This window comes from Ananas comosus, unplaced genomic scaffold (genome assembly GCF_001540865.1).
Source record: "Ananas comosus cultivar F153 unplaced genomic scaffold, ASM154086v1, whole genome shotgun sequence".
NCBI lineage: Eukaryota > Viridiplantae > Streptophyta > Magnoliopsida > Poales > Bromeliaceae > Ananas > Ananas comosus.
Genome location: NW_017890808.1, coordinates 1 through 24231, shown reverse-complemented (window position 1 = coordinate 24231; position 24231 = coordinate 1). Strand labels below are relative to the sequence as shown.

Genomic DNA, 24231 nt, shown 5'->3' with positions numbered 1-24231 from the left:
GAAAAACATTAAGCAATCAGCATCCATACATTTTTAAGAAAAGAGAAGTAGTATCTATTGTACAAGATTTCCCCTTAAGTGAACCACCACACATTCGATTTTCACAAATAACAACAAGATGTTGGAACTAAAGACCATGCACAAAGAACTCACATATCTCTAAGTTTCGAGGCATCAAAATCCTACATGCAACTTGCTAATACAAAGAAGCCGATCTACCGTCAGAATATGAGTTCTCCTTATCTAAGCTTCTCGTCAAGCTCCTACCCTTCAAAGAAGCTAGATTAAGTTTCTTCAGGGAAACCGAAGGATCCGATTCTGAAATGCTCTTCGAATCAATCGTAGAAGAGAATGGCAACTTTTTGTGGTACTGCAAATCCCTAGATTCATGTCTTTGAATTGTATTTCCCTTACCAGCACATACTCCTTGTCTCGCCTTGACCGATTTTGTCAAGCTCATATAGCTGGGCCTATTATGACCAGCTTCTTCTGTTCTTTCTGATGCTAAGAGATTGTTACCAGAAATCGGAGTTGAAGTACAAATAGAAGGAGATGAAGGAGAGCTCTCTTCATACTGAAAATCAGAAGAGGAAGCAGATTGAGCTCCGTACCGGTTGTTACGAAGTAAAGGAGGAGGTTTTGCTGAAACCCTTGTACTGATATTGCTTCTTTTAACCTTTACCAAGCTGAAATTAGAAACTTGAGACCCTGGTTCTTGGATTTCTTCAAAGCATTTTGAATAATGTGTATCAGGTGATTCGATCTGGCTTTGTTCCAACAGCCTGTTCTCCCATGGTTTTGTTGCCATCCAACGGTCCAACCAGCTATAATTTCTATTGTTTTTATCGGTCTCATGATGTTTCAGAGAATTCACTGAAGTGTTAGATCTTCCATTCCGAGATGATCTTGATTGCTGCAAAAGGAACTACTTTATTTTTATTAAGAACTGAATTTGATATCTAAGGACGTGTAATTATGTCGTTTCCTGCGTAACAGTGTATAATTCCAGCCTTTAAGCCAAATTTATACCTGTTGAGAAAGAGCGTAAGCCTTCGCCCTTTCGCGCTTAATGGCGCCCTCTTGCCTCATCTGCAGCTTTGTTCTAACTTCCTCGACGGTGCCTTGACTGTTACACCATCCTTCCTGCAAAATTCACAAACTTGTCCGATTCATCTTGTTGACATAAAAAATTTGTCAACAAAGCAAGGCTAAGCTATCTCCATGAGTTAATTTCTCAAAGAGTATAATCTGACTGCATAAGATTGTTCACTCAGGGGCTAAATAGATTGAACTCTCAGTTACATCCATGAATCTCTGCAGGAAAACTGATAATATATATTTCTTGCAAACTACAAATGGCACGCACTACCGTGGAGTGTTTACATCGGTCTAAGCGATACAATTTCAAATATTCACAGAATTCTCAGTTCAACATAAGGCGCAGTATTGTAATAACAGTCAACCATGTGCTACTCCAACTGAAATTGTTAGAATTTAGTGGTAAACAATGAAATCATCGAGGCCCCATTTGGCATCCACGATTGGATCGGATAGGAGGTGTCACACGTTGCGAGCGTTTGGGATTATTGTGGGAACCGGTTTTGTCAATTAATCCTACCAAAACTGTATAATCAAATCCCGCCTGCGAGGTTGGGACTAAGTATAAGATTGGATTTGAAACAATGCATTGGATCCACCAGACCCATGCTGTCCCCTCAGCGACTCCCGACGCATGTGAGCGACCTCTCTCACCCTCAACATCACCGTCATTTTATCCTATCCAATCCAATCCTAAATACGAAATGCATCCTTACACTACCATTTGCACAACACAATAAATGCATCTCCCACTAAAACACCCGAAAGAAAGCAAGAGATGAAGGATGGAGAGTAAAATCACCTCAGCTTGTTTCACGGGATCCGAGTCGCTGCGGCTATTCTCAAGCATGTCGTCGGCATCCTGGCCCTCGGCGGAGAGCTGCGCACGGTGGGCCCGGACATGCGCCTGCACTCGCACCAGCGCCTGCATGCACTTGAGCGTCAGCGCCGCCTGCTTCCTCACCTGCCGCCCCCGAACCAACGCCTGGAGCCTTACGATCCCCTTCAATGCCCTCAATGCTCTTCTTGCCTAAAACACCCCATATATATATATATATATATATAAGCCAAAATTTAAACCCCAAAAAAAGGGAATAATTTTTCTTTTTATTCTGCACTGATTATTCTTCAAAAACATTGTAATAACACCAACCTGAACAACAACAATAGCTCATTTTGAAATGGGCACTACTTAGGTACACACGCAACGCGCACCCCATTATTATTATTATGTGTATCTGATTGAAGTATCTCTTCATCAAAATTAACAATTTTATAACTTCTTTTGTAAAATATTACATACTATAACAAACAGAGAAACCACAATTTTATGACTAGGAAGTTTAAAGTTCTAACAAACACGAGCAAACTTTTGCAAAATTAGAAGCAATTTAAATCACCCACTCAAATGCGCCAGAGATCAGCATAAGAGTGTCAGAATAGTAGTAACAACTAATAACAAATTTTTTATTTTAATACCAAAAAGCCACGGAAAGCAGTTTGAATGCGGATAGCGGCCCATTCCTGCTTCACGACCCTGAAGTCCTTCGGAGGCGCTCTCACCACCGCCGCCACCGCCGAATTGAAGGCATCGGCGGCAACCGATGAAGTGTCGGAGGCCTCCGAAGCCGATCGCTGGCCTCCGCTTCTCGATCCGGAGGAGCTCCTCCACAGCTTCCACTTCCCGCTTCTTCCACCACCACCACCACTCACCTTCTCCTTCAAAAGATGCAATTTTCATGATCACCCACTTCAGTTTAAACCCGTCTCAAAGCACGAACACAGTGAGAAAAAAATTTGATTTTGATAAGAGATATAGGGGGGTTATGGAGGCTCATTACCTGATCATCCTTCTCCGACTTTTTGAGGCCGATGAGCGACTTCACCCATTTCCCTGATCCACCCATCTCCCCCGCCCAAAAACACAAAAACCAAAGGAACAGTTTTCAGATCGTTTAGAGAGAGATAAGGGAGCGTAGAGTGCTTCGTTATTATAATACTGAGTTGAAACTTGAAACGAGCGAGAGAGAGATAGAGAGAGCGCGAGGGAGTGGGGGGGGGGAAGTGGTGGCTCCACGACGTTTGTAGCCGTTCGGGATTTGAATTTTGAAAAGAAAGCGAGGCGGAGCGGATCTGGGGCCCACCCAACCCCCAACGGGCGAGAAAAGCCGAGAACCCGCTCCGGCGCTTTCGCTTTGTGGGATATCGGCTCTCACAACTGACCCTCCTGTTTACTTATAATTACATCTCTGCCCCTGCCATCTCTCCTACAGGCCACAGAGTTTGACCGGGTTTGGTACGTAGGACGTACGGGTCTCCCTCCTGGTTCGGATGTTCGTCTCGTTGCGGATGCACAGTATAATCACTGTTCTAACCCGTCCGATTAAATATTTTTATATTCCTCACCCTCGATCGTGTAATTTGTTTTAAACAATTCCGAGATTTTGTTTCCTTTTGCCTAATTCTTTCCACGTTACCTGATTCCCCTCCTCACGCATTGGCATATTATTCATTTCAACAAAGTTTGAATAATATTTACTTTCGGAGATAAGATGATACTTTTTTTTTAATTGTCACAATAAATAATAAATAAATATTCATGAATCGTCGTGAATTCGTGGTGTTCTATTAAGTAAAGAACAAGCAAGACGTGTTTCCTTCTCGTATAAAGTCTCCATGAGCATATCAACAAAGGTGGAAAAAATAGCTTTATTGGGCGCAGCAAGGCTATTCTTATTGCTTTCCTGATTGGTAGACATTTTTATTAGTGGTTGTAAAATCCTTAATTCTACGGGAGTATGTCGCCTACTTTGTTTATGATGACTTCAACCCTGGCCCACGATAACAAGGAACCCAAAAGAGATTAAACCTGACCAATATAATCTATGCAGAAAAGATATATCATCCAGCAAAAAAAAAAAAAAAAAAAAAAAAAGTTAAATACATAAATATAAGAAGATCGTTCTCTATTAGTTTAAACTTTTAGTTCAAAATTTAAAATATTTCGAAAACATTATATACTTTTTATTTGGAAAGGCAAATTCATTATTAGCTCATATGAAACCACTTATGGTTCGAAAGTAATTAAGAACTAGCATATTCATGGCTACTAATGATTTTTATAATAAGAATACTTTGTAATTTATAATAATATAGTATTTATACCATTTAGAAATTTATAGTGATTTTACTGTTTTATTAATACCTCTTGCAACTATGCAAATGTGAGGTATAGTAACAATTTGAATATTTTCAATATAATATATAAAAATATTGGAATATTATAAATCGTGAACTAAACCGACTCTTTGGTACAAATTTTTTTAACTCGATTTAACAAAAAGAACTCAAATTAAACAGGGCGCAGGACGAAGTCGGTTCGATTCAACAAGAGAAAACAACTCCTTGTATAAAAAATGCGCATACTTGGAAAATTTACTAGCATTTAGAATTGCAGAAAACATGCGCCTACGTATAAATTGTGTTGAATTAATTAATTGGAGTCAGGTATTATGACTTGTTTGTATAATAATTATAAATACTAATAAGTAAAAATGTTTGGTGATTTGGTAAACGAAAAAAAAATCATGTCAACAAACTCCTATATTTTTGTTGACTACTTAAATTGACAACTCAAATTAATTTAACGCTGCCGAGTGTGCCTTTTCTTCTGATGAACATGAATTTTTTTTTTTTTTTTGAGAAAGAGGTAGCACGCTATCTGTTTCATTCATTAAGTCAATAAATTTGGCTACATAAGGTGAGGCAGCCAGGGCCTCGAAAGGGCGAAGAAGCGACCAAAAAAAAGGTTTAAGCAAAAACAAGAAAAAAATCAAACCTAGATCTAGACCAATACACCTCCATCACTTGGTTTTACAGTGCTCGGCCCACTCTTTTGCCAACATTCCGATACGATAGGAAGATAAAGAAACGTCAGTGAGTAGATCTTTAAAAATGGCGTTATTCCTATCTCGCCAGATTGTCCACCAAGTGGCCGCCACTAGTGTCTGAGCCTTCCGACTGTCGCTCTTTAGACGTCTCTCTAGCAGTCGCTTCCAGACGGTGTTAATATCTTCGTTGGGGGGGTATATGCAGAGCACTCATCCAGTCCCCCCCGCCCCCCCCCCGCACCCGCACACAGCCCCCCGCCCTCGCCCCCCCTCCACCAGTGCACGAAAGAAGAAACTTGGCTAACACCATCGCATCCTCCCAAGCAACTATGGCCCCTTAGCCGTTTACACAGAAGCAAATGTTTATCCCTGACTATCGCCTCTTTTGAGACAGACTGTCCATGCGTAGGCCAGTTTTTACTGAGAGGCCTAAGTTCATAGAAATTTTAATTTAGTAGGATTTTCAGATTCAATGGCAAAATATTTTTGAATGAACACGAATATTGTGCACGTATCTTTTACAATAATGCTGACACTAGTGAGCATCGCATGTTGCGGCGCGATCAATTCCATTGCAAACAAATTAAATCTAAAAAATTTTCTAAAAAATAATTGTTATAATAATATGAGAATAAAACTGATAAACAAAGGAATAAAAAAAATAAGAGAAAATTTATAAGAATAATAAATTATATTTATAACAGCAGTGAAAGTTGAGGATTTAAAATGTCATATCTCTCGTAGTTCAAGCCAAAAATTGCAACTAATTAAAGTATGAGCTCTAAATTGTCATGTGCCTCATAGTTTAAGCTAAGAAAATATAATCCATTAAAATTCGAGGACTAAAGTGTTACGCGTCTTATAGTTTGAGGACCAAAAGTGTAATTTACCCTTTTTATATTTTAATTTTATTTCAGATGAATTCAGAGTTTATCATCGATTAGTTTTGTTCAATCAGTAATTTTATTCGAGGAAAGAATACGTTAAACTATCTAATAAATTTTAAAATGCCTAATCGTTAAAATTAAAAGTCGACCAATTATATTTTGAATATTCCAAAATATTTTAAATGTGAGATTGATCACTTATCAAATTATAAATATCGCATTAAAGTTTGATATTAAGATCAAAATAAAATCGTATTAAATTTTTCTGAAATACAAACCATTTTGAATCAGCTATACGACCTTTTAAAATTTTTTTTTTTACTATCCAACTTTTTTATATATTAGATTTGAGTCAGTCCACAATACTTTGACTTCAAAATTTGAATGCATCATTTAGCTTTACTGATTTATACTTCATGTAATTTTTGCAACTAAATTTATTAAAATAACTAATTAATTTAAACTTCATCAATCTCTCTTTTACTTTTTGTTGTACAATCTATATCTAATTGATTAATATTATAAAACTAAAATTTATATTTAATACACACAATCTTAACTATTTAAAAGTACGCATATTTTTACAATTTCTTATAATAAGAGAGAAATTATATCAGATTTTTTTTAAAAAAATCGCCTTTTCAAAATTAAATAGAAAAAATAAAAATTAAATTATAAAAAATATAAAAGGATAGGCCACCCTCTTGGGAGCCCAAACCCCACGCCCTCTCCTTCCGCTAGCACCCTCCGCCCCACACCCGCACCTCTGTTCCGCCACCGGTATCGAAACTTCTTTCATAGCTATTTATAATATGCATCATGAATATAGATATCGATATTAGATTTCACACGCGACTCCTCCTCTCAACTTACTATCCCACTCGAATGAGGAGATATTTACTGGTGGCAAGTGAGTGTGAAAGCAATCTTAATTGAGAAACAAGTTATAGATCATGCACGATTCAAGCTGTCACCCTGACATTAACATTCTGTTCCATAAATACATTCTATTCGTTAATATTAAATTTATTTAAACAAGTTTAGGACCTGTGCATACTCAATATTCACTATAGGGATAGATTCCTCATGTAAATTTGAGGTTAGATGCACAACTTTTTTTGTCTCTAGCTGACGTTAGAAACTAATATTTTCATTAGCAGCTGTATACTTTCAACTCCAGAGTTTCATTTATTTTACGTAGCACACACTTAATTTTTTTATGATATTCTTATAATAACTTATAAATTTTATCGTTTTCGTCTTAGTTAGTCTATTAGATTTATCGAATAAGGCTTTATATTCAATTCAGCTCTGTGTTCTATACATATTTTCCTATCGTGCTGCGAGCAGCTATTTGGTTGAGTTTAGAACTTGATGCTAAAAATTTACGAAATTAGAAATCATTTTTGGAAATAGCTCAAAATTTAGGGACACATTTTACGCTCCTTACCCATAACATTATTGTACGACACTAATCCTCGCGTTTCGCTGTGAACGTTCTTCTAACGAGGAATGCTCTCCTTTTCACAACTGAATGCCACCACGGGTCATCAATAACAAACGCCAATACATTCCTCCTTTCAACACAAAAGTACAATAAAAATTTTTTTACTACAATTATGGATGGGCACACTATATTCTCTAAAAAGGATTAATTTTAGATTTATTTGTTCGCCAAGTCACTAACTATACCCGTTGCCATTCATAGAATTTTCTCCTTCTAACGAAGTCCAAGGCCGAAATCACGGGGCCAATTCCTCTATGCGGTGTCTCCGCATAATAATCTGTATGCGCGAACCTTGCCCACCCTCGTGACTGTGTCCCTTTTAATAAACGGCGAGAAAGAGACGCTCACGAGATCGAGGAGGAAGGAACAAAGAAGAGCAGGAAAGAGAAGAGGAGGAAACCCTAAAAAAGGGGCGGAGAAGAGAAGGAGGGTTCCGAGACGATCAAGTCACGGAGCAAACCCTAGAACGGTCCCCGCTTCTCTTCGACGCCACGCGCTTTCCCTTTCCTCGATCGGTTCTTCTCTTTTCGCTCTATCTCTCTCGCTCGCTCTCGGTCACGATTTCGGTGGCGCTTTTGAGTTCAATTTTGATGGGTATTTGCGAAATCGTGGTAGATCCATGGGAATGATTCGTATTTGTTGCAAGTTTGGGTTTAATTGAGCTTTTGGTGTGGTTTTGAAGGCCAAAATTCCGATTTTTCTCGCCGTTTGATGTATCTTCTCCTCTCCGGGCCCGATTCGGATGCGAAGGAACCCTTCCAGTTTCTTGGCATTCGTTCCGCGCGTGGAATCCCCTTCTTCCACCGCAAAGGCGTCGCCTTTTGCCTCCCCAGAGATCGATGGGATAAGGAGTTCGCCGTATTGCAGGCGGGGTGACTAGGGTTACGGCTTGGAAAACCCTAGCTTCGCTCTGATTATTGATTGTATAGCCATTTTCACAATTACTTATTATTGAAGTTTGAAGATTTGAGCTTTACTGGGATTGGGAGAGATGGGTTCCTCTCAAGGGTCTACGCTGACTTCTGCGGCGGCGGATGTTGATGTGCGTGTGCTGGATTTGTTGCCCGTTTATGTGAAGGAGTTGATTGCCGGCGGAGCTGCCGGGGCCTTCTCAAAGACGACGGTGGCCCCTTTGGAACGTGTTAAGATTCTATTGCAGGTTCTTTCCTTTGCCCTCTATGTTATTCTTACTTGTCTTGTTTATGCATCAAATACATGTATGCTTTATCACCTTTGGCGAATTTGGTGCTTTTGTAAGTAAGAGTGAGACAGCTTTGTCGCGATACTATGATCTGTAATGATCCTTTGTTGCATCACTTCTTTGTAGGTGAAAAATCTTCTCTTTGCTTCTCTCTTTGTTGATTCAGCGTTTCAAAATTGTCGAAATCACACATTCCCTTTAGATATTGTCAAAACATGTGTTCATATAAAAGACTGACATGTTTTTTTTTTTCTTCTTCTTTTCTGTTATATTTTGTAGACAAGGACTGAAGGATTTAAATCCCTAGGAATTTTTAAATCTCTTAGGAAGCTGAGGCAACATGAAGGTTTTAAGGGCTTCTACAAGTAAGTCACAAGAGAGTGGATTTACGTGCCTGCCTTCCGAATTATCTAATATCTTGTATTAACTTCTGGTCTTTTCTCTCTCTCTCTTTTTTCTTTTTTTAGAGGAAATGGTGCTAGTGTGCTTCGGATTGTTCCATATGCAGCTCTTCACTACATGACATACGAGCAATATAGGTGTTGGATTTTGAATAATTATTCTTCACTGGGCACAGGACCTATTGTAGATCTTTTAGCTGGCTCAGCTGCTGGTGGAACTGCTGTTCTGTGTACCTATCCCTTGGACTTGGCCCGGACTAAGCTTGCCTACCAGGTAATACAAATATTTGTTTAGAAGGGTCAGTTTATTCACTCCTGTCGGATAATTTGAACCTCTATGTAGCGGCCATCAACCTGGGTGCTAAAAGTCTTATTGACTCATTCTCACAGGTCACAAATCCAGGTCAGCTTGGTAATGGCTTAAGGGGTTTTAATGTCCAGCCAACATATGGTGGGGTAAAAGATGTTTTTAGGAGTGTGTATTCCGAAGGTGGTGTGCGTTCTCTCTACCGTGGAGTAGGTATAATTACTCCCTATATCATGCATCTAATATTTGTATGGGGAAAAAGATGATATTCGACATGGCATATCTTCCTCATATTATATCATCAGTGGAATCTTTGTACGGTGGTTTTGTTTCTTTGTAGCTTTTTTTATTGTCGATAAAAGATTTGAACTCATATCACCTAAAAATAGTCGCAGAATTCCCAGTAGGCGGCTTCATAAATTGCACCATCTTGTTCTTTTATTTAGGACTTTGTCTCTGAGAAAATCAGTTGATGAATGATATTCAGGTATTAGTTTTACAGGGTTGAGGCTCCTATGTTACTCTATGTTCTTTCAGGCCCAACACTCATCGGCATCCTTCCTTATGCTGGTCTGAAGTTCTACATATATGAAGAGCTGAAGAGCCAAGTACCTGAAGAGTACAAGAAGTCTGTCATACTTCGCCTCTCTTGTGGAGCCCTAGCTGGTCTTTTCGGGCAGACTCTTACGTACCCACTGGATGTTGTCAGGAGACAGATGCAGGTATCTTATTTTATTACTAGCTGTGCCTTCTAGCTGTTTTTCTTGCTTAATGGGTGCCATCAGATATTATTTAAGGTTCCTATTGGGCTGGAACTTTTTAAACTTCGGACAGCGACTTGCAAGCAGTCCAAAGTATAGGTAGTCTGGGGCTTTCTTTCCCCTTATTAATTATTAATCTTTGAGCTTCATGTATAGGTCCAGAGTCGGCAACCAATGAATCATCTTGGTGGTCCTCGCATCACAGGAACGTTACAGGGGCTTTATACGATAGTTCATAATCAGGGATGGAAGCAACTGTTTGCTGGCCTGAGCCTCAACTATGTCAAGGTAATGATGTACATCAATGAAATAGTAAGCCCCTATTTGTTACAAATCATCATCCATGATGAGGGATGAGGAAAAATATCCACTTCTGGTACTAGATTCTAATAAGTAATATATAGTTTCTAACAACAATGTAATTTGCCTGACAACTTCTTATCGCACATTGTACAATCTGATACTATATTTGTAATAAACTTGCTGTTATTATTTTAAAGCAGGCAGCCTTTTGTGGATAATTCAAAGATCTTCTTTCAGTTCCCTTATTGTATAGGTAATGAATTTATAAAATGTGCAGGTGGTTCCTTCAGTGGCCATTGGTTTCACAGCATACGACATGATGAAGACTTTACTACGGGTGCCTCCGAGAGAGAATAGTCAGAAGACCACTGCTTCAGCTCCTGCTGCCGCATGAAGCAACTTGTGCTGTAATAGTGATTGGGATTTGCCTTTCAGACAACTCCTGTACAAAACCATCGCAGACCCTAACACAAAATGGAAAATAGCATCTGCATAAATTGTTGGACAAGGAAGAAATGAGTGCATCTCCTATTTGTCATTTCCAATTCCAGTTGATTGTGACAATTGGCAAACAGATTGTTTGAGCTTTTACAATTTTTAATTTGGTATAGCACTGGCTTGGGAGACTATTCTGGTTTCTATTTTTCCTCATACATTGTAACCGACTAAGATTGAAGTCCAATTTGTGGTTGTTTCTTCTTCGGTAATTGCTTCCTTTTGCTTTATTCATGTACAGACTTTGGTCCGAAGTAATAAGGAGCAACCATTGCTATCACAACTATCCTTCATTACTCTCTAGTCTGCTGTGAAATGACAATTTCTGCATGAATCATGGGACTTAATAGTATTCCTTTTCATTGGTTTTCTTGGCTTGATATTTTAATTAGTAGGAGTAGCCTATCTGTGTGGGAGACCATCCTCTCCTGTGAGGTGGGTTGGATTTGTATTCCCCTGTTGGCTCAAAGAAAGGTGAAATTGTAAGCCCGTTTGGTTGCTCACGTTTATTTTCGTTTTCCGCCACCTGCTGCTGTGTTCTGTCAATGAGAAATCTAAGCTCCGGAGAGTACCAAACAACCAATTCTAAGCCAACTAATCAATGTTCATGGCTCCAGGAAAAATTAGTTAACACCAACACTAACAATTTTGAGGGAGCTTTAAATCCAAATCATTCTTGAGGTCTTTTTTCTAGGTCCCATCCATTAAGCTCGGTGTAGATAAGAATATGTACGGTATTATAAAAAAAAAACTGGCCATAAGCAGTAATCGCAGCTAAGGTATCACGGGCAGTGTAGACCTTTCAATAGTGGAAAAGGAAAATATATCAAGAGATAAAAAAAAAAAAAAAGTCCATTCGTTTTCAGATGATTTGCAACACCTCCAATTTGCTTTTTTCTAATCCAATGTAGTCTTCACAATCCCTACTAAAATTGAGTTTTCTAATCCGAGTAACGAAAGTCAAACCAGCCAAATTTAGGCATCTGCTACCAGAATTTTTATGGCTTGTGGAAAAATAGAAACTCTAATTTTGGTCGAATAGAGTTGACAGGACAAAACACACCTGACTAATTCAGGTAACCTCCATCTTTACTAAAAGAGTACCTAAAGAAAAGCCCATCTCAGAATAGTGGAACACCATTTCATTGCTCCTCTAATATAGAAATTAAGTACACACCAAACATAGAAAAAACCAACCAACCACCCACCCTTCCCTACAAACCCAACCCATACTAAAACACTTTCTCCTATATTCAGTCATTCACCACCCTAAAACAATATAAAGGTGCAAGTAAAGAAAGAAAGGGGGAAAGGGAAGGAGAAAAGAAAGAAATGGCTCACAAGAGGGTGGCTGCAACTATTTTGGTTTGTTTCTGCTTAATTGCAGTTCTATCCTCTGTAGAACGGAGTGAGGCGCGACAAAACTGCTTTTGCGAATGCGTGAGTCACTGCCTCTCTTTGGTTGTGATGACGTCGGAGAAATGTGCGGAGGGGTGCGACAACGCTTGCACGAAAATAGGATTTCCCGGGATACCTCAAGAAGGAGTCGAGTTCTGCGAGAAGTCAAGGAGCTAGAAGAATATTTCTATGTTGATCATCAATTATTTCTTTTTCCTGTGTTTCTTTTGTTGCATTATACCTATGATACAGTTTTAGTTTGGGATTGGTTTCTTCTTTCTCCTCTCCTGCTCTAACCTTGATGACTGAATGTATATGTATATTGGTTTGCTTATTTTGTGATTCATATATTGCAACTCAGAAGGAGGAAAAAAAAAAAAAAAAAGAGTTGATTCTATCCAGCTTGGTCTTGATTCAAAACCAACTAGTATTGATTATAGTGATAATGATCTCAATGATATATTACCCCTAAAATTCATGCATGGCATGCAAATCCTACACAAGAAAAGGCGACAATGTTCTTTTGTGTGCATTTTGCTAACTTTCATAGATTTTGCTCTCCAACAAGAAATCTTGAGAAGTGACCTAAGTGTAACCTAGTTGGTGGGTATCTGAGTGGGGACTGAAAGTTCCCAGGTTCAAAGCGCAGTGCGCTTCAAAATGGTGTATATAATAGGTGCTGGACATTTTACAGCCTAGAAACCAGGGAGACCCTTCTCAAAGTTTTCTAGTAGTCGTATAGTACTATAGCATCTCTCATTCCTCTTGATCTTTGCAGGTAAGATTGATTATTATACTTACACATCAGATTTTACACATCTTCATACTTAGGTCTTGCATTTGTATTGTCCTCCTCATAGAATTTCTGTCTTTCTTTGGTTAATGTTCCTCTTCCATTCATCTTCCTCTAACCCTTCTTGCAATCAACAGATATCATATATGACCTGACATTGACAACAAATCAATTCCATGAACAACCAGCAATTTTATTCCACGGAAAAGAGAAGTTTTTAGTACATTATCCCTGGGCATTTAGATCAGAATTTATGAAAAAAGAGAGAAACCTAGCGAAAGATTTTTTAGGTCTTCGTACTCTTAATTCTTATTCAAAACGGAACAGGATTTCTCAAACTTTTGTTGCAGGAGATAACCCCCGAATTCTACTTTTCTTCGACTGCAAGTTTGAATCAGTCCTTTCTTCTTGGGTGAATCGCTTCTACAATGGCCTCGATCTCTTCCATCGCTCGTTCAAACACATTTGGACCTTTGATCTTATCAATGGGTGTGTTCTCGTCCACGTCACTGCTTGTGCCATGAGTCTCCGTCGTATGGGCTTTGCCCTTGAGCATGCTACCTTCACTCTCTTCCTTTGCTTTTTCTCCCGAATTAGGTTCTTTCACTTCTTTCCCCGCTGTCGACGAAAATAGAAGAAAGCACAGTTCATGGACATTTTTTTGTATATGATGTAACGAAATCAAGACAGCCACCTTCTTTGGAAGAAAATTAGAATTACCTAGTAAGCCTCATTCTCATACTTACTAGTAAATCTTATCTTGTTGAGTTCTACCATAGTTTAAAAGCGGCAAACTTGTTTCCAGAGAAAGATCAGGGGAATACAACATAGAGAAAAGGCAAGAGCACTAAAGCATTTTTGAGCACTGTGATCTGATATGGAATGACCAGCAAAACAATCAGAATAAAAGAGAAAAATGCTTGATTCATTAGATTGAAAAAAAATTACCATCTTTCTTTTCAGATGAATCACGATTAGCTTCATCCTTCGACTGGATAGTCTCCAGAAGAGCTTCAATCTCTTCCTTGGCTCGTTCAAATACATTCGGGCCTTTTACTTTGTTGACCGGTGTGTCCTCATCAATGTCATCGCTCGTTCCATGAGTCTCCCTATGATGAGCTTTCTGCTTATGCATGTTTAGTTCGATCTCTTCTTATAACAAAGGTGACTTGCACTGCGTTGTCGATCAACCAACTGGAAGCAAAAAAGTGCTTCTTTACATAACATGATTAATCAGTACAGTGCAAGAAAATATACCATCGAATGATGTTTAAAACTGTTTCTGAATACTAATCAAGTACAAAATAACATGATTAATCAGTAAAATGCGGAGAAAAATTCTATGCCGATTGTCAAATGATGTTTAAAAGTGTTTCTGAATACTAATCAAGTACAACCCATTGCATCATAGAAATATAGAATGCTAACTTATCCAGCAACTCAGCCAAGGCGCATTCACCAAATTCAAGTTTATAAAGTCATTATCATGAGAAACCAAGTAATAATGCCAGAAAATAGAAAAAAATGTTCCTCAAAAGAGTCGCTTCGAATCAAATCACTACTACAATAAGTTCAGAAGAAAATTGGATGGGGCAATGAATTGCTTCATTTTCGTGTTAGCTAGATCCTCCACTGCGGAAACAACCATTACAACAACCAAAAAGATAACTTTGAGGAACTCATAGGCGTATTTAATTTCCAAAACAAAACCACTTTTAACCCATCATATGACAAAAAACGAGTTTTTATAATTTGTACGCAGCATATAGACGCAACTATTCGCATAAATGAACAAATCCTTCAAAACCCACAAAGATTCAAGCTAGCATAAGCTAATCCAATATCCTTCCGATACAATATGGATAAGAAATTGTGGAAAAATAAATAGATAAATAAGAGAACTTTGCGCAGTAGGAATCTCAGTGGAGAATAGGGGAGAGGAGGGATTGAGAAAGATGTAAGAATTAGGGTTAGGAGAGCTTCGTTACCTGTCGCTTGGGTTCTTCGATTAGAGATGGTATGGGCGAATCAAGGATTGAGCGATGGGAGCGAAGCAAGGGAAAGGGGAGAGGCTGAAGTACGAGGCCACCGCTTTTTGCCACCGCTCTTTGTTATGCGCCGCAACAACTCATACTGAAGTCGGCTATGCTTACTACTGTACTGCCGACTTCGGTTCTTACCATACGATACATATTAAATAAAGAATATATAATATTTAATTATATTTAAATATTTATATAAAGTGCTTTTCCTAAATGCTTATTTTCTTTTTTTATGAAAAATATTTTTTTTTAATCTATAAATACTATTTAAAATTTTTCCCCTAATAATTTAATGTTGTAAAAGAAAAAAAAATATTTTAATAAATAATAATATGGACCGCTTGGACCGGAGTGGTCCGGTTTGAGTGACCTTTTTGCCGGTTTAAAGTTGACGTCGTCGTCCTCCCAAGTCGATAATCTCGAAACTAGGGTTTTTGGATCTCCCCCGAAGCCGAACATGTCGTCCAAAACCCTAGCTCGCACAGGAGCTTCTCTCATCAATCGACTCTTCCTTTCCAATCCGATCTGTTCCCCGTCGATGCCGAAACCCTTCGTTCTACCCGCAATCTCTTCGAACCGGTCGTGGGCGCCTCCGTTTCGAGCCGAGTTTCAGATCGACCGAACTCCGCTTCCGGAAGTGGGAGGGGACGCCGAAGCTGTACGGAAATTGTCTTCTCCCGAAGGGTTCTTGTTTCCCTGTGGCTTGCCTTCGCTTCGATTCTTCATAGAGGACGGTGAGATGAAGTTTATTCTCAAGTTTTGAACTTTACTGTGCTTATTGTCGAGTTCAATTTCATCAAAATCTAGTTTTTTTGAGGATCTAAACAGTACCCAGTAGTGGATTTTGTTCGATGGAGATCGTTAGCGAAATCCTCTTCTTTTTTTTGGTTGGGATAGCTGAAATATTTGATCTTTTTTCATCATTATATTTTTATCTTCTTATTGTGATTAGTTTTTTTTGCAGTTGATAGCTTTTCGACAGATGGGATGAAACTAGAAAGGAGTATCATTTTTTGTAGTAACTATATTTTGCTAATTGATAGCACTTTCCTTTTGCTGATTATATGACTTTCGTGTATGTTAATTCGTTTTTAGTTCATATTTGCAGGGTCTGTTTTTCTTATATATTCAGTTTTTTGGAGCAAAATTTTGGTCATGGAACAAAAAATGTCTGTTTAAGTGTTAAAAGCTTGTCTCTTCAATCCATTCGGCTTAAGATCTCATCACTTCTGCTATTGTACTGGAAATTTTTGATTCAGTTCTTTTGAAATTTTAGTATGCCAATGTAAGCATGAATGCATGATGATAACTAAACACTCTTTCAACGGATTGCATGGGATGAATTTGAATTTGACATGCATTGGTGTGTTTATAATTTTGATACGCCGAGTACTGGTTTGTAGTTAATGATAATATTTGGTAGTTGCAGGACATGATGGTTTGCCTAATGAGCCATTGGTTCTACTCCCTAAACGAACATACCAGCCAAGCCACATCAAGCGCAAAAGAACTCATGGTTTCCTTGCACGGTCTCTCTCTCTCTCTCTCTCTCTCTCTCTCTCTCTAAAAGTTTCATGAGCTCTTCTTTGACAAGTACTTCTAATGATCTTTCTTTAGCTGATCAGATTCTCCAGAAATTAGATAAGATGCTAAGGTTTTTCAAAATATACGATCTATTTTACTATTGTTATTATCAGCTAGCCAAAATCTACAATGGGTTTTCTAATTTTGTTTGTCCATCACTTTTTCCTGTTAAGGAATTGTTAGGATGATATAGCTATATTTTTTACTTAACAGTTGAAGATAGGATTGATAGTCTTTTGATAACTCGGATTATCAGTAACTTCAGTTAGTGTTTTTCAAGCAAGCTAATTGATGAAATGTTTATTAGACAGTAAATTTGCTGTTTTAAAATCATTAAATGTTTAGTATGTTGACATTGTGAACTTCCTTTATCAGAAAAGCAACCAAAGGCGGACGGAGGGTGATTGCCCGAAGAATTGCAAAAGGTAGAGCAAGAATCGCTGTATAACATGCAGAATATGTTTCTTTATGCTGCTGTAGCTGCTCTCAGTAACATGAGACTGTTTTGATGTCAATTATCACTACCGTATTAGAAACTTTGAAACAGAAAAAATGATTCATTTCATCTGTAATAATAGTGGAATATTTTATCTTCTTTTATCCTCCTCTTTTTGTTTCGTGAGCAATATTAAAGTTTGGCTTCATTTTCCTTCCAAGCACCTGTTTGATCCATGTGCATTTTATTCTGCTTCTAGCACAGCTGACTCATCTCTTGTGATTAAACCTGTTGTTCAATTGTTCTTGTTGAGGTCCTTGCTCCCCATGTTGTTTTTGACAATTTGCATCCAAATTTTGATCGTTTTTCTTGGTTATCTCAGGTTTGTTAGATTGGGAAATTTGCCAAGTTTATCCATGATTTCATTAATTCTAACAAATGTTACCACTTTTTAGCAAACCAAACTACAGTTATATTTGCAGCTGATGCCTAATAGTTAAAAAAAATGAGGTTATCGGGGATCGGCCTACCAAATTGTTGCTCGGGATAGATATTACAGCTAGAACCAAGAGATTAGCTAGCGATTGTGGGACGGTTTGCGCGAAGCTGTCATTGTCAAGAGCCAGAACATAAAGGATCGACCAGGAGCCTAGGTTGTCGGGTATTTACCGATGTAAATGGTTGCTGCCAAGGAGTAAAATGCGTGTGGTGAGAGCAAAAGCTGAAGTTTGTAGGGATCACATCATGGAGTAAGTTGTCTGTCAGGCTGAGGATCTGCAATCGGTGCCGGCGGCCGACAGTGGAAGGTATTTGAACGTAAAAGTCCATTAATTCCTGTGAAGGTGATCGATCCTACGAAGGAAGGTGAGGTGTCCTATTGAGGAAGAGATGATTCCGACCAGGCCACGAGCAGGGAGGTCCAATGCCATCACTCTCATGGGATGCCTCCAGCTGCATGTCATGCCCACCCGCATGCAAAAGTCGGCAAGGCAGCCAGGTCCGTTTCGCTGCGATGGCATATATCGAAGAAAGGAGGAATACGAACTGCAATCGCCCCATCATCACAATCAAAGGCGTAAATTAAGACGTCGTGCATGAAACACGAGTAACAATCATGTTAGTTTTATACTTACACAAGTACGAAATCCCGCAGCTAGTATCTGTTGCCTTTACTTTGCATGGATTCTGGTCTCTTTGAAAGTAAAGCTTACTTCCACCACATTCAGTAATATAAGCTTATCACTGCCACTGTAACACTGTTATAGCTAAAACCACCATACTAATTTCAGTGAAATTTACCAGCGAAAAGCCTGTGCAATGAGGAGGAATATTATTGCAGCCACTGACCCTCCTCTCAATTCATACATAACTGTTCTACCTTATTAATCTCCCCCCTATATGTGGAATAATTTCTCCAAAAAAAAAAAAAAAACTTGAACTTATTGTTCCTTTTGAATCCTTTGATATTTGAAGTGCTTTCTTTTTGACAGATTGTGATCGAATTATCGAGCTTCATTCCGTAGGAGGCTGATATGCTGCAGCTTCTTTTACAAATCACATAAAATGGTAAGCAGAGTTAATAGAGCATAATGGCTTCCAAAACTGAATTCCGGGAGCTTCAGCTTAAATCCGGCAATTTTGGACTCTCACACCACCGAGTTCTGACAAATACGGCAGTGTCTTCAATTTCGGAATTGCCGACTTAGTTGAAGACACTGCATTCCGCTAAATCCGGCTGATTTATTAATATCGTCACCGACTTTTAGTTAGAAATCGTCAAATTAGTGTTCGTCTCCTCCGCGCCAAGGCCTTCTTCAGTTCTTCTTCTTCCTCTCCGACGCTCACCCCCAATCCAAACCCTAACTATGTCGCCCTTCGTCGTCCTCTTCCTTGATTGGTATCACCATTCTCATTCTCTCATGCTGGTCGGAGCAAGTGGAGCTCCTCCTCCGTCTCCATCTCCTCCTCCTCTTTGGAATCGAATTCGAAGCATTCAATTGGAACAGCGGTCTGCGAATTCAGTGTACGAATTCAAACAGTTATTCGACCTGATTTGTTGTTTCTTAGTTTGTTTGGTGCATAAAGCATAGTAGAACTGCTATAAAACCTCACGCATTTGGTCCCCTCGAACATTTTGTTTGCTTTGATTCTTTTGCAGTATAATGTGTTTTCTTATTGCTGAAATTTTGGCCCTTTGTAATCCTGTTCGGTGAGGAAATCTGTGAAAATGACTTCCATTTTTGGGGATTTGGTCATTTCAAAAAGAAATTGCTGAAATATTAGGGTTCTACAAGAGAGAGAGTTAGAACCTATATTGGCCTCCTCGCTTTTCATGGAGATTGTTTCATTGTTAGTGAACTTCTTCATGTTAAGTTGTTATGTTAGTTTTACTAGTCCCTTAGGGCTCCCCAGTTTGTGAATAGATACTTAATGTTCTCGTTGCACCGATTTGGTTCTAGTTGGCTGCAATTGGATTGAACAGGTGTGATGCTTTCTGAAACATCTTGTAATAAATGCAAATTCTGTTCATGTTTTAATGGTGATATACTGCAATTTGTAGATACTCAGGCTCAGCTCACTATTCTGACAATTTAGTCAATTATTTTGTGTGCTTGGACGGTCAATGCATGTAGGATTTCGAACGGTCCATTGTATGTTCGCTAAAATAACTCTGATTCGGTTCTCAACTGCTGTGGGTCTCACTGCTGATTGTTTCAAACACATAATGTCCTCCAATCAATATAAACACTACAAGGCAATGCCTGTATTAGAAACTTTGGAAGTTCATGTGTCGCGCTCAAGTGGTTGGACCGCTGGAGTAAACTTTCCACAAGGATTTTGCTCGGGCAAACATGGGATCACAACCAGTTTGTTGAACTTCTGATTTTTCGTAGCTGCATGGCTACATAGAAGATATGTGGGGATTTGTCTTTGCTTTTTCTTTCTTCCTCATCAGTGTACAACCGATAGCAAGAAGATCCCAACCTCCCAAAAGTTATAAAAATACTGTAGAAATATGAGAAGGAGAACATAGCCCTTGGAGAGTAAACAAAAGAGACGAAGATTTAAGGACAATGAGGAATTAAGCTCTCTTTTGAACAGAGTGAGCTTCTTGTAACTGCATTTTCCCTTGAAGAGAAAGAAACTGCCTAGTTGGGCAGATACAAAAGAATCCCATCTTCTTGTTTTTCTACACCATATATTCTTGCAGTAGCATGCCATATCAAACTTGTTCCTTGTTTTCCTACAATTAAACACAGCAGCTACTCAAAGCACGTTGTCATATTCATTAGATCACTGCAGTTGAGCTCTTTTAACTGCAATTTCGCAGTGGTTTACTAAAATTATAACTCAACAGCATCACCACTGGAGAAAGACTCAAATTTGTCTACCTCTTACAGTTGTTTAAAGACTCCTACATTATCCATTAATCTAGTCTAGATTTCCCCCAGAAGTTTCAAAAGAAACAAAAACTATTCTAAGAATCAGTATCTGATGCTGAATAAAGTAGCACTGATGCAATCCGATGGTTTCTCTGCTCTTGAACCCTGAAAATGGAATTCAAATTCTCGGTAGCATGAGCCATTCGAAGGATATGACTAGTAGCATGATGGATTATATGTAATGAAAGGATTTTACAGCTTCTGATGATGTATCTTGATGTGATTATTAGTTAAGTTCCAAGGAAAATAGACATAGAGCCTCAACTAAGCAAAGCCTACATAATACAAGACAGATCATAAGTTCAGACTGTTATAGCCAAGTATACTTATTCTTGTCATGAAAATAAGCTCAACGAGCAAAATAGTTACATCAAATAAACCAGATAGGGTGACATATTTTGGTGTTTCCTAATGATAAAAGAACTTGCGGGTGGTCTTTTGTAGTGTAATTTACTGCTGCGTGCTTTATGGCTTTATTCTGTGATTATTTTCTTATTCTGTAATCAGTAGTCTTCATGCTGAATTTGAACGAAGCATTGTATGCTGCGGGATAAATACTTAATAGGACTTCTGCAGTGCTTTACAGAGAAATGAAGATAAAGGCATTTTGCAGTACTTATGCTCTACTTACAGAAAGCAAAAATATCTGAACTGCAAATCAAGGACATTTTCAGTTTAGGTTGAAATCCTGAAACCTTAATTCTAGAAGTTGTTTCAGAATTTTGAGGTTACTCTAGACTAATAATTTCTAGTGAATTTGCTTGAGCTGGAGTTGATTCTTAGGTTCATTCGTGTTTCCAACATCAACATTTGAAGAAAAAAAGTGAAGAAAAGGAAGACGTAAAATCTCATGGTCGAGATCAACCATCAAATTAAATCATAACCAAGGAAATTCGGAACAAGGGTTTGGTGTTTTCATGTTTGGGACTGCATAAAATTTCCTTCCAATACAAGAAATGAAGGAAAGCAACACCCAGTCTTCCTTTTCTTTTTATTTTTGTTATCCTAAACAAAAATCAGCCCTTAAGGAAGTCACAACAACGAAAGGGACAAATAAGGGGTCGGAAAGGGTTTGAGAGTTTTGACAGTTAAGGCCTCCACATCAGATGATGGCGGGGGAAGAGAGGAAGGGAAGAATTGTTCTGTCCCTTTCCCTCCTAGGGCGAGGTGAGCCTGGTGGGTTGCTTGCTATTTATAGGCGTCGCATTGAAGGCAGCAACATGACATTGTATGCGGCCCGTAATAGCCACGCCACTTAGCGAGATCTCATGCAACGTACTTGGTTGTCTTGTTTCTTCCCTTTGCATGAGCCATGCACTAGTATCACATGGCTGGGGTTCAGAGTGATAGAGCCTTAGGCTCTGTGAAGTAAACTTGTGATCTTCTCTCTCTCCCCCCTCTCCCCACGTGAAAGCATGTACAGTAATTAGTTTTTTATGGTATTCATGCATAACTCATAAAATTAAAATGTTTATAGTTAACAAGTTCATATATATTAGAGATGCATAGGAACCTCGATCCAAAAGGAAAGAGAGATAAATCATGAAGAGATCATAAATGAGTGTAAAAATAATATATGTGGGCAAATGCATGATATTAAATGTAATGACAAGTAGGTACCTAAGAACTTTGTGTTTTCTAAATATAGGAGTACTTTGTTATCTTTACATGTTATTACACTGGACTAAGTCAGATGGATCAAGGTGGAATACTCTTATATTTTTATCAAATTGCTTTACTCAGTTGCGAAGTATAGAAAGACAGTAACTAAATCTTAGACTCTTAGTTTAACTGTCGTATGAATTAATTCAATGCATATTGTGCATAATTATTTGATCAAAGATGCATGTATAACTGGTGGTAGGCAATGTAAACATAAATCAGAGCAGTATGTTTATTGTGGACATAACCAGCGTTTTATCACAAAGCACTTAGCTTGGGATAGAGATAAAACTAGTTATCCACTTCCACCTCCATGCTAAAATAGCATGCTACTGATCTAGGGTACCTTATGAAACTTCCCCAAATAAACTCAACAATGTTATTATGGTATTGGAGGATATAGTCCCAAAATGGACATGAAATTACTAGAATGCCCTGTAGCCCCCTACAAGAGGCCTTAGTCATGCTAGTGCCACCTTCAGCATTACTCAACCATCAGGGTACTCATATAGCTGATGTGCACTTTTCCACTGGTGGGTTGCAGCTCTCTTTCTCCCTCCTCCCCCCCCACCCACACTGATAATTGAGAACCTGCTTCTGCAGGTTATGGTTGGCTTGTGTGGTAGGAGAGAAGCACCAACTAACAAATGGGCCATCACTCATGCTGCAACAAACAAAAGGTTAGGAGGGGCCTGTGGTCTCCTGAGGAGGATGAGAAGCTCAGAAAGTACATTTCCACCTATGGCCATGGTTGCTGGAGCTCTGTTCCAAGGCTAGCTGGTGCAACCCCCTCTCACCTTAACTACACACTACTTTTTCAATATACATATATATAGAATTAGAAACAACTTCAAAGTTTAACCTGTCCTCTCTTTTTCTCCGTTGTTTGTTGGAGATAAAAGGTGTACGTGTTTTGTTGCCTTTATGTCTGTATTGTTGGATATACTGCCTCTATCTAAAGTTATAATGATGTAGAGAGGGTGTTTGTCTCAGTCACTTTGTCATGAGTACAGGCCTGCAAAGATGTGGGAAAAGTTGCAGGTTGAGATGGATCAATTACCTCAGGCCAGACTTGAAAAGAGGAAGCTTCTCGCACCAAGAAGAAACCCTTATAGTTGAACTCCACAAACTGCTAGGAAACAGGCACTAGCTTCATCTCATTATCTAAGTGGTGAATGTATATTCACTAACATCTGATGTGTCTTTACAAAACTTTTTTCTCTTTACAGATGGGCGCAGATAGCCAAGCACCTCCCAGGGAGAACAGATAATGAGGTGAAGAACTTTTGGAACTCAACAATAAAGAAAAAGCTCATCTCTCATGCTGTGGATGGTCTCAACCTTATTCCTTCTCCAGGTGATGAAATTTTCAGCAGTAAAACCTTACGCAAATCTACTACAAAGAAAACAAAAATAAATAACAAAGTATTTGTGTATCAGATAGTTACTACATTCCTGATGGCGTAGCAACGACAAGAGGATATGATGGCCAATGCATGGCCGGCTACGCTGTCGAGACAACAATTGCACCTTCAATAACACGAGCTCATCTATATGGTTCCTTGTGGCCTTCAAATCCTCAACAGTTCAATCTTCTCGACTGTGATCGCCAAAATGTAAAGGACTACAGCACTCTTAACTTCTGCAGCGAAAACACCATCAATACACTGTTAACAGAAACCAAGTGTGCTGATGTGAAGCTTGTGGATGGGTACGATCAACCGATCGAGATCGAAAAATGCACTGTTCCATTGCTTTCGGCATCAAATGAGATCGATCCGAATGCTCACGTCAGTGCCTATTTCCGAGCTCAGCCTTGTGTATCTGATCTTCTTCAAGAATCTATCGGTCCAGGGGATTTCTTCGATGTAATCTTGGGGTCATCTTCGTTGGCAGTTTCGGGTGATGGCCTTTCTATGAACCCTGGCATTCAGCCACATTGGGTTCCTTGAGAATCTCTCTCATATTCTCTCTCATATTCTCTCTCTCTCTCTCTAAGATGATATACATATATATATACATA

General features: G+C 38.8%; 5 protein-coding genes across 9 annotated transcripts; 3 read left to right on the top strand and 2 right to left on the bottom strand.

Annotated features, from left to right (window-relative positions):
- Window positions 1–74: 74 nt before the first annotated feature.
- LOC109704274 (protein IQ-DOMAIN 1-like) lies at window positions 75–3150 on the bottom strand. Its single transcript, XM_020225038.1, has 5 exons — window positions 2940–3150; window positions 2578–2817; window positions 1901–2128; window positions 1030–1143; window positions 75–913 (listed from the first exon to the last, which is right to left on the bottom strand). Exons 1-5 carry the CDS (start codon window positions 3003–3005, stop codon window positions 197–199), a joined length of 1365 nt encoding a protein of 454 aa, XP_020080627.1. The 5' UTR covers window positions 3006–3150; the 3' UTR covers window positions 75–196.
- A 4561-nt stretch (window positions 3151–7711) lies between these two features.
- On the top strand, window positions 7712–11136 carry LOC109704275 (graves disease carrier protein-like). Its single transcript, XM_020225039.1, has 7 exons — window positions 7712–8541; window positions 8863–8948; window positions 9051–9258; window positions 9375–9504; window positions 9829–10013; window positions 10209–10340; window positions 10633–11136. The coding sequence occupies exons 1-7, from the start codon at window positions 8374–8376 to the stop codon at window positions 10747–10749; spliced, it is 1026 nt and encodes a 341-aa protein (XP_020080628.1). The 5' UTR covers window positions 7712–8373; the 3' UTR covers window positions 10750–11136.
- Window positions 11137–13213: 2077 nt separating this feature from the next.
- On the bottom strand, window positions 13214–15198 carry LOC109704270. 3 transcript variants are annotated; one of them, XM_020225031.1, is made up of 3 exons: window positions 15030–15198; window positions 13990–14255; window positions 13214–13659 (listed from the first exon to the last, which is right to left on the bottom strand). In XM_020225031.1, the coding sequence occupies exons 2-3, from the start codon at window positions 14174–14176 to the stop codon at window positions 13436–13438; spliced, it is 411 nt and encodes a 136-aa protein (XP_020080620.1). In that variant the 5' UTR covers window positions 14177–14255; window positions 15030–15198; the 3' UTR covers window positions 13214–13435. The 3 variants fall into 3 exon arrangements, with proteins under 3 accessions (XP_020080620.1, XP_020080621.1, XP_020080619.1); XM_020225032.1 differs by having other exon boundaries at window positions 13990–14252; XM_020225030.1 differs by having other exon boundaries at window positions 13990–14235; window positions 15030–15197.
- A 271-nt stretch (window positions 15199–15469) lies between these two features.
- LOC109704271 lies at window positions 15470–17270 on the top strand. 2 transcript variants are annotated; one of them, XM_020225033.1, is made up of 3 exons: window positions 15470–15817; window positions 16507–16612; window positions 17043–17270. In XM_020225033.1, the coding sequence occupies exons 1-3, from the start codon at window positions 15541–15543 to the stop codon at window positions 17113–17115; spliced, it is 456 nt and encodes a 151-aa protein (XP_020080622.1). In that variant the 5' UTR covers window positions 15470–15540; the 3' UTR covers window positions 17116–17270. The 2 variants fall into 2 exon arrangements, with proteins under 2 accessions (XP_020080622.1, XP_020080623.1); XM_020225034.1 differs by having other exon boundaries at window positions 15479–15817; window positions 16513–16612.
- A 5534-nt stretch (window positions 17271–22804) lies between these two features.
- Window positions 22805–24225, top strand: LOC109704273 (myb-related protein 330-like). 2 transcript variants are annotated; one of them, XM_020225035.1, is made up of 4 exons: window positions 22805–22988; window positions 23222–23351; window positions 23438–23565; window positions 23649–24225. In XM_020225035.1, the coding sequence occupies exons 1-4, from the start codon at window positions 22856–22858 to the stop codon at window positions 24158–24160; spliced, it is 903 nt and encodes a 300-aa protein (XP_020080624.1). In that variant the 5' UTR covers window positions 22805–22855; the 3' UTR covers window positions 24161–24225. The 2 variants fall into 2 exon arrangements, with proteins under 2 accessions (XP_020080624.1, XP_020080625.1); XM_020225036.1 differs by having other exon boundaries at window positions 22874–22988; window positions 23202–23351.
- Window positions 24226–24231: the final 6 nt, after the last annotated feature.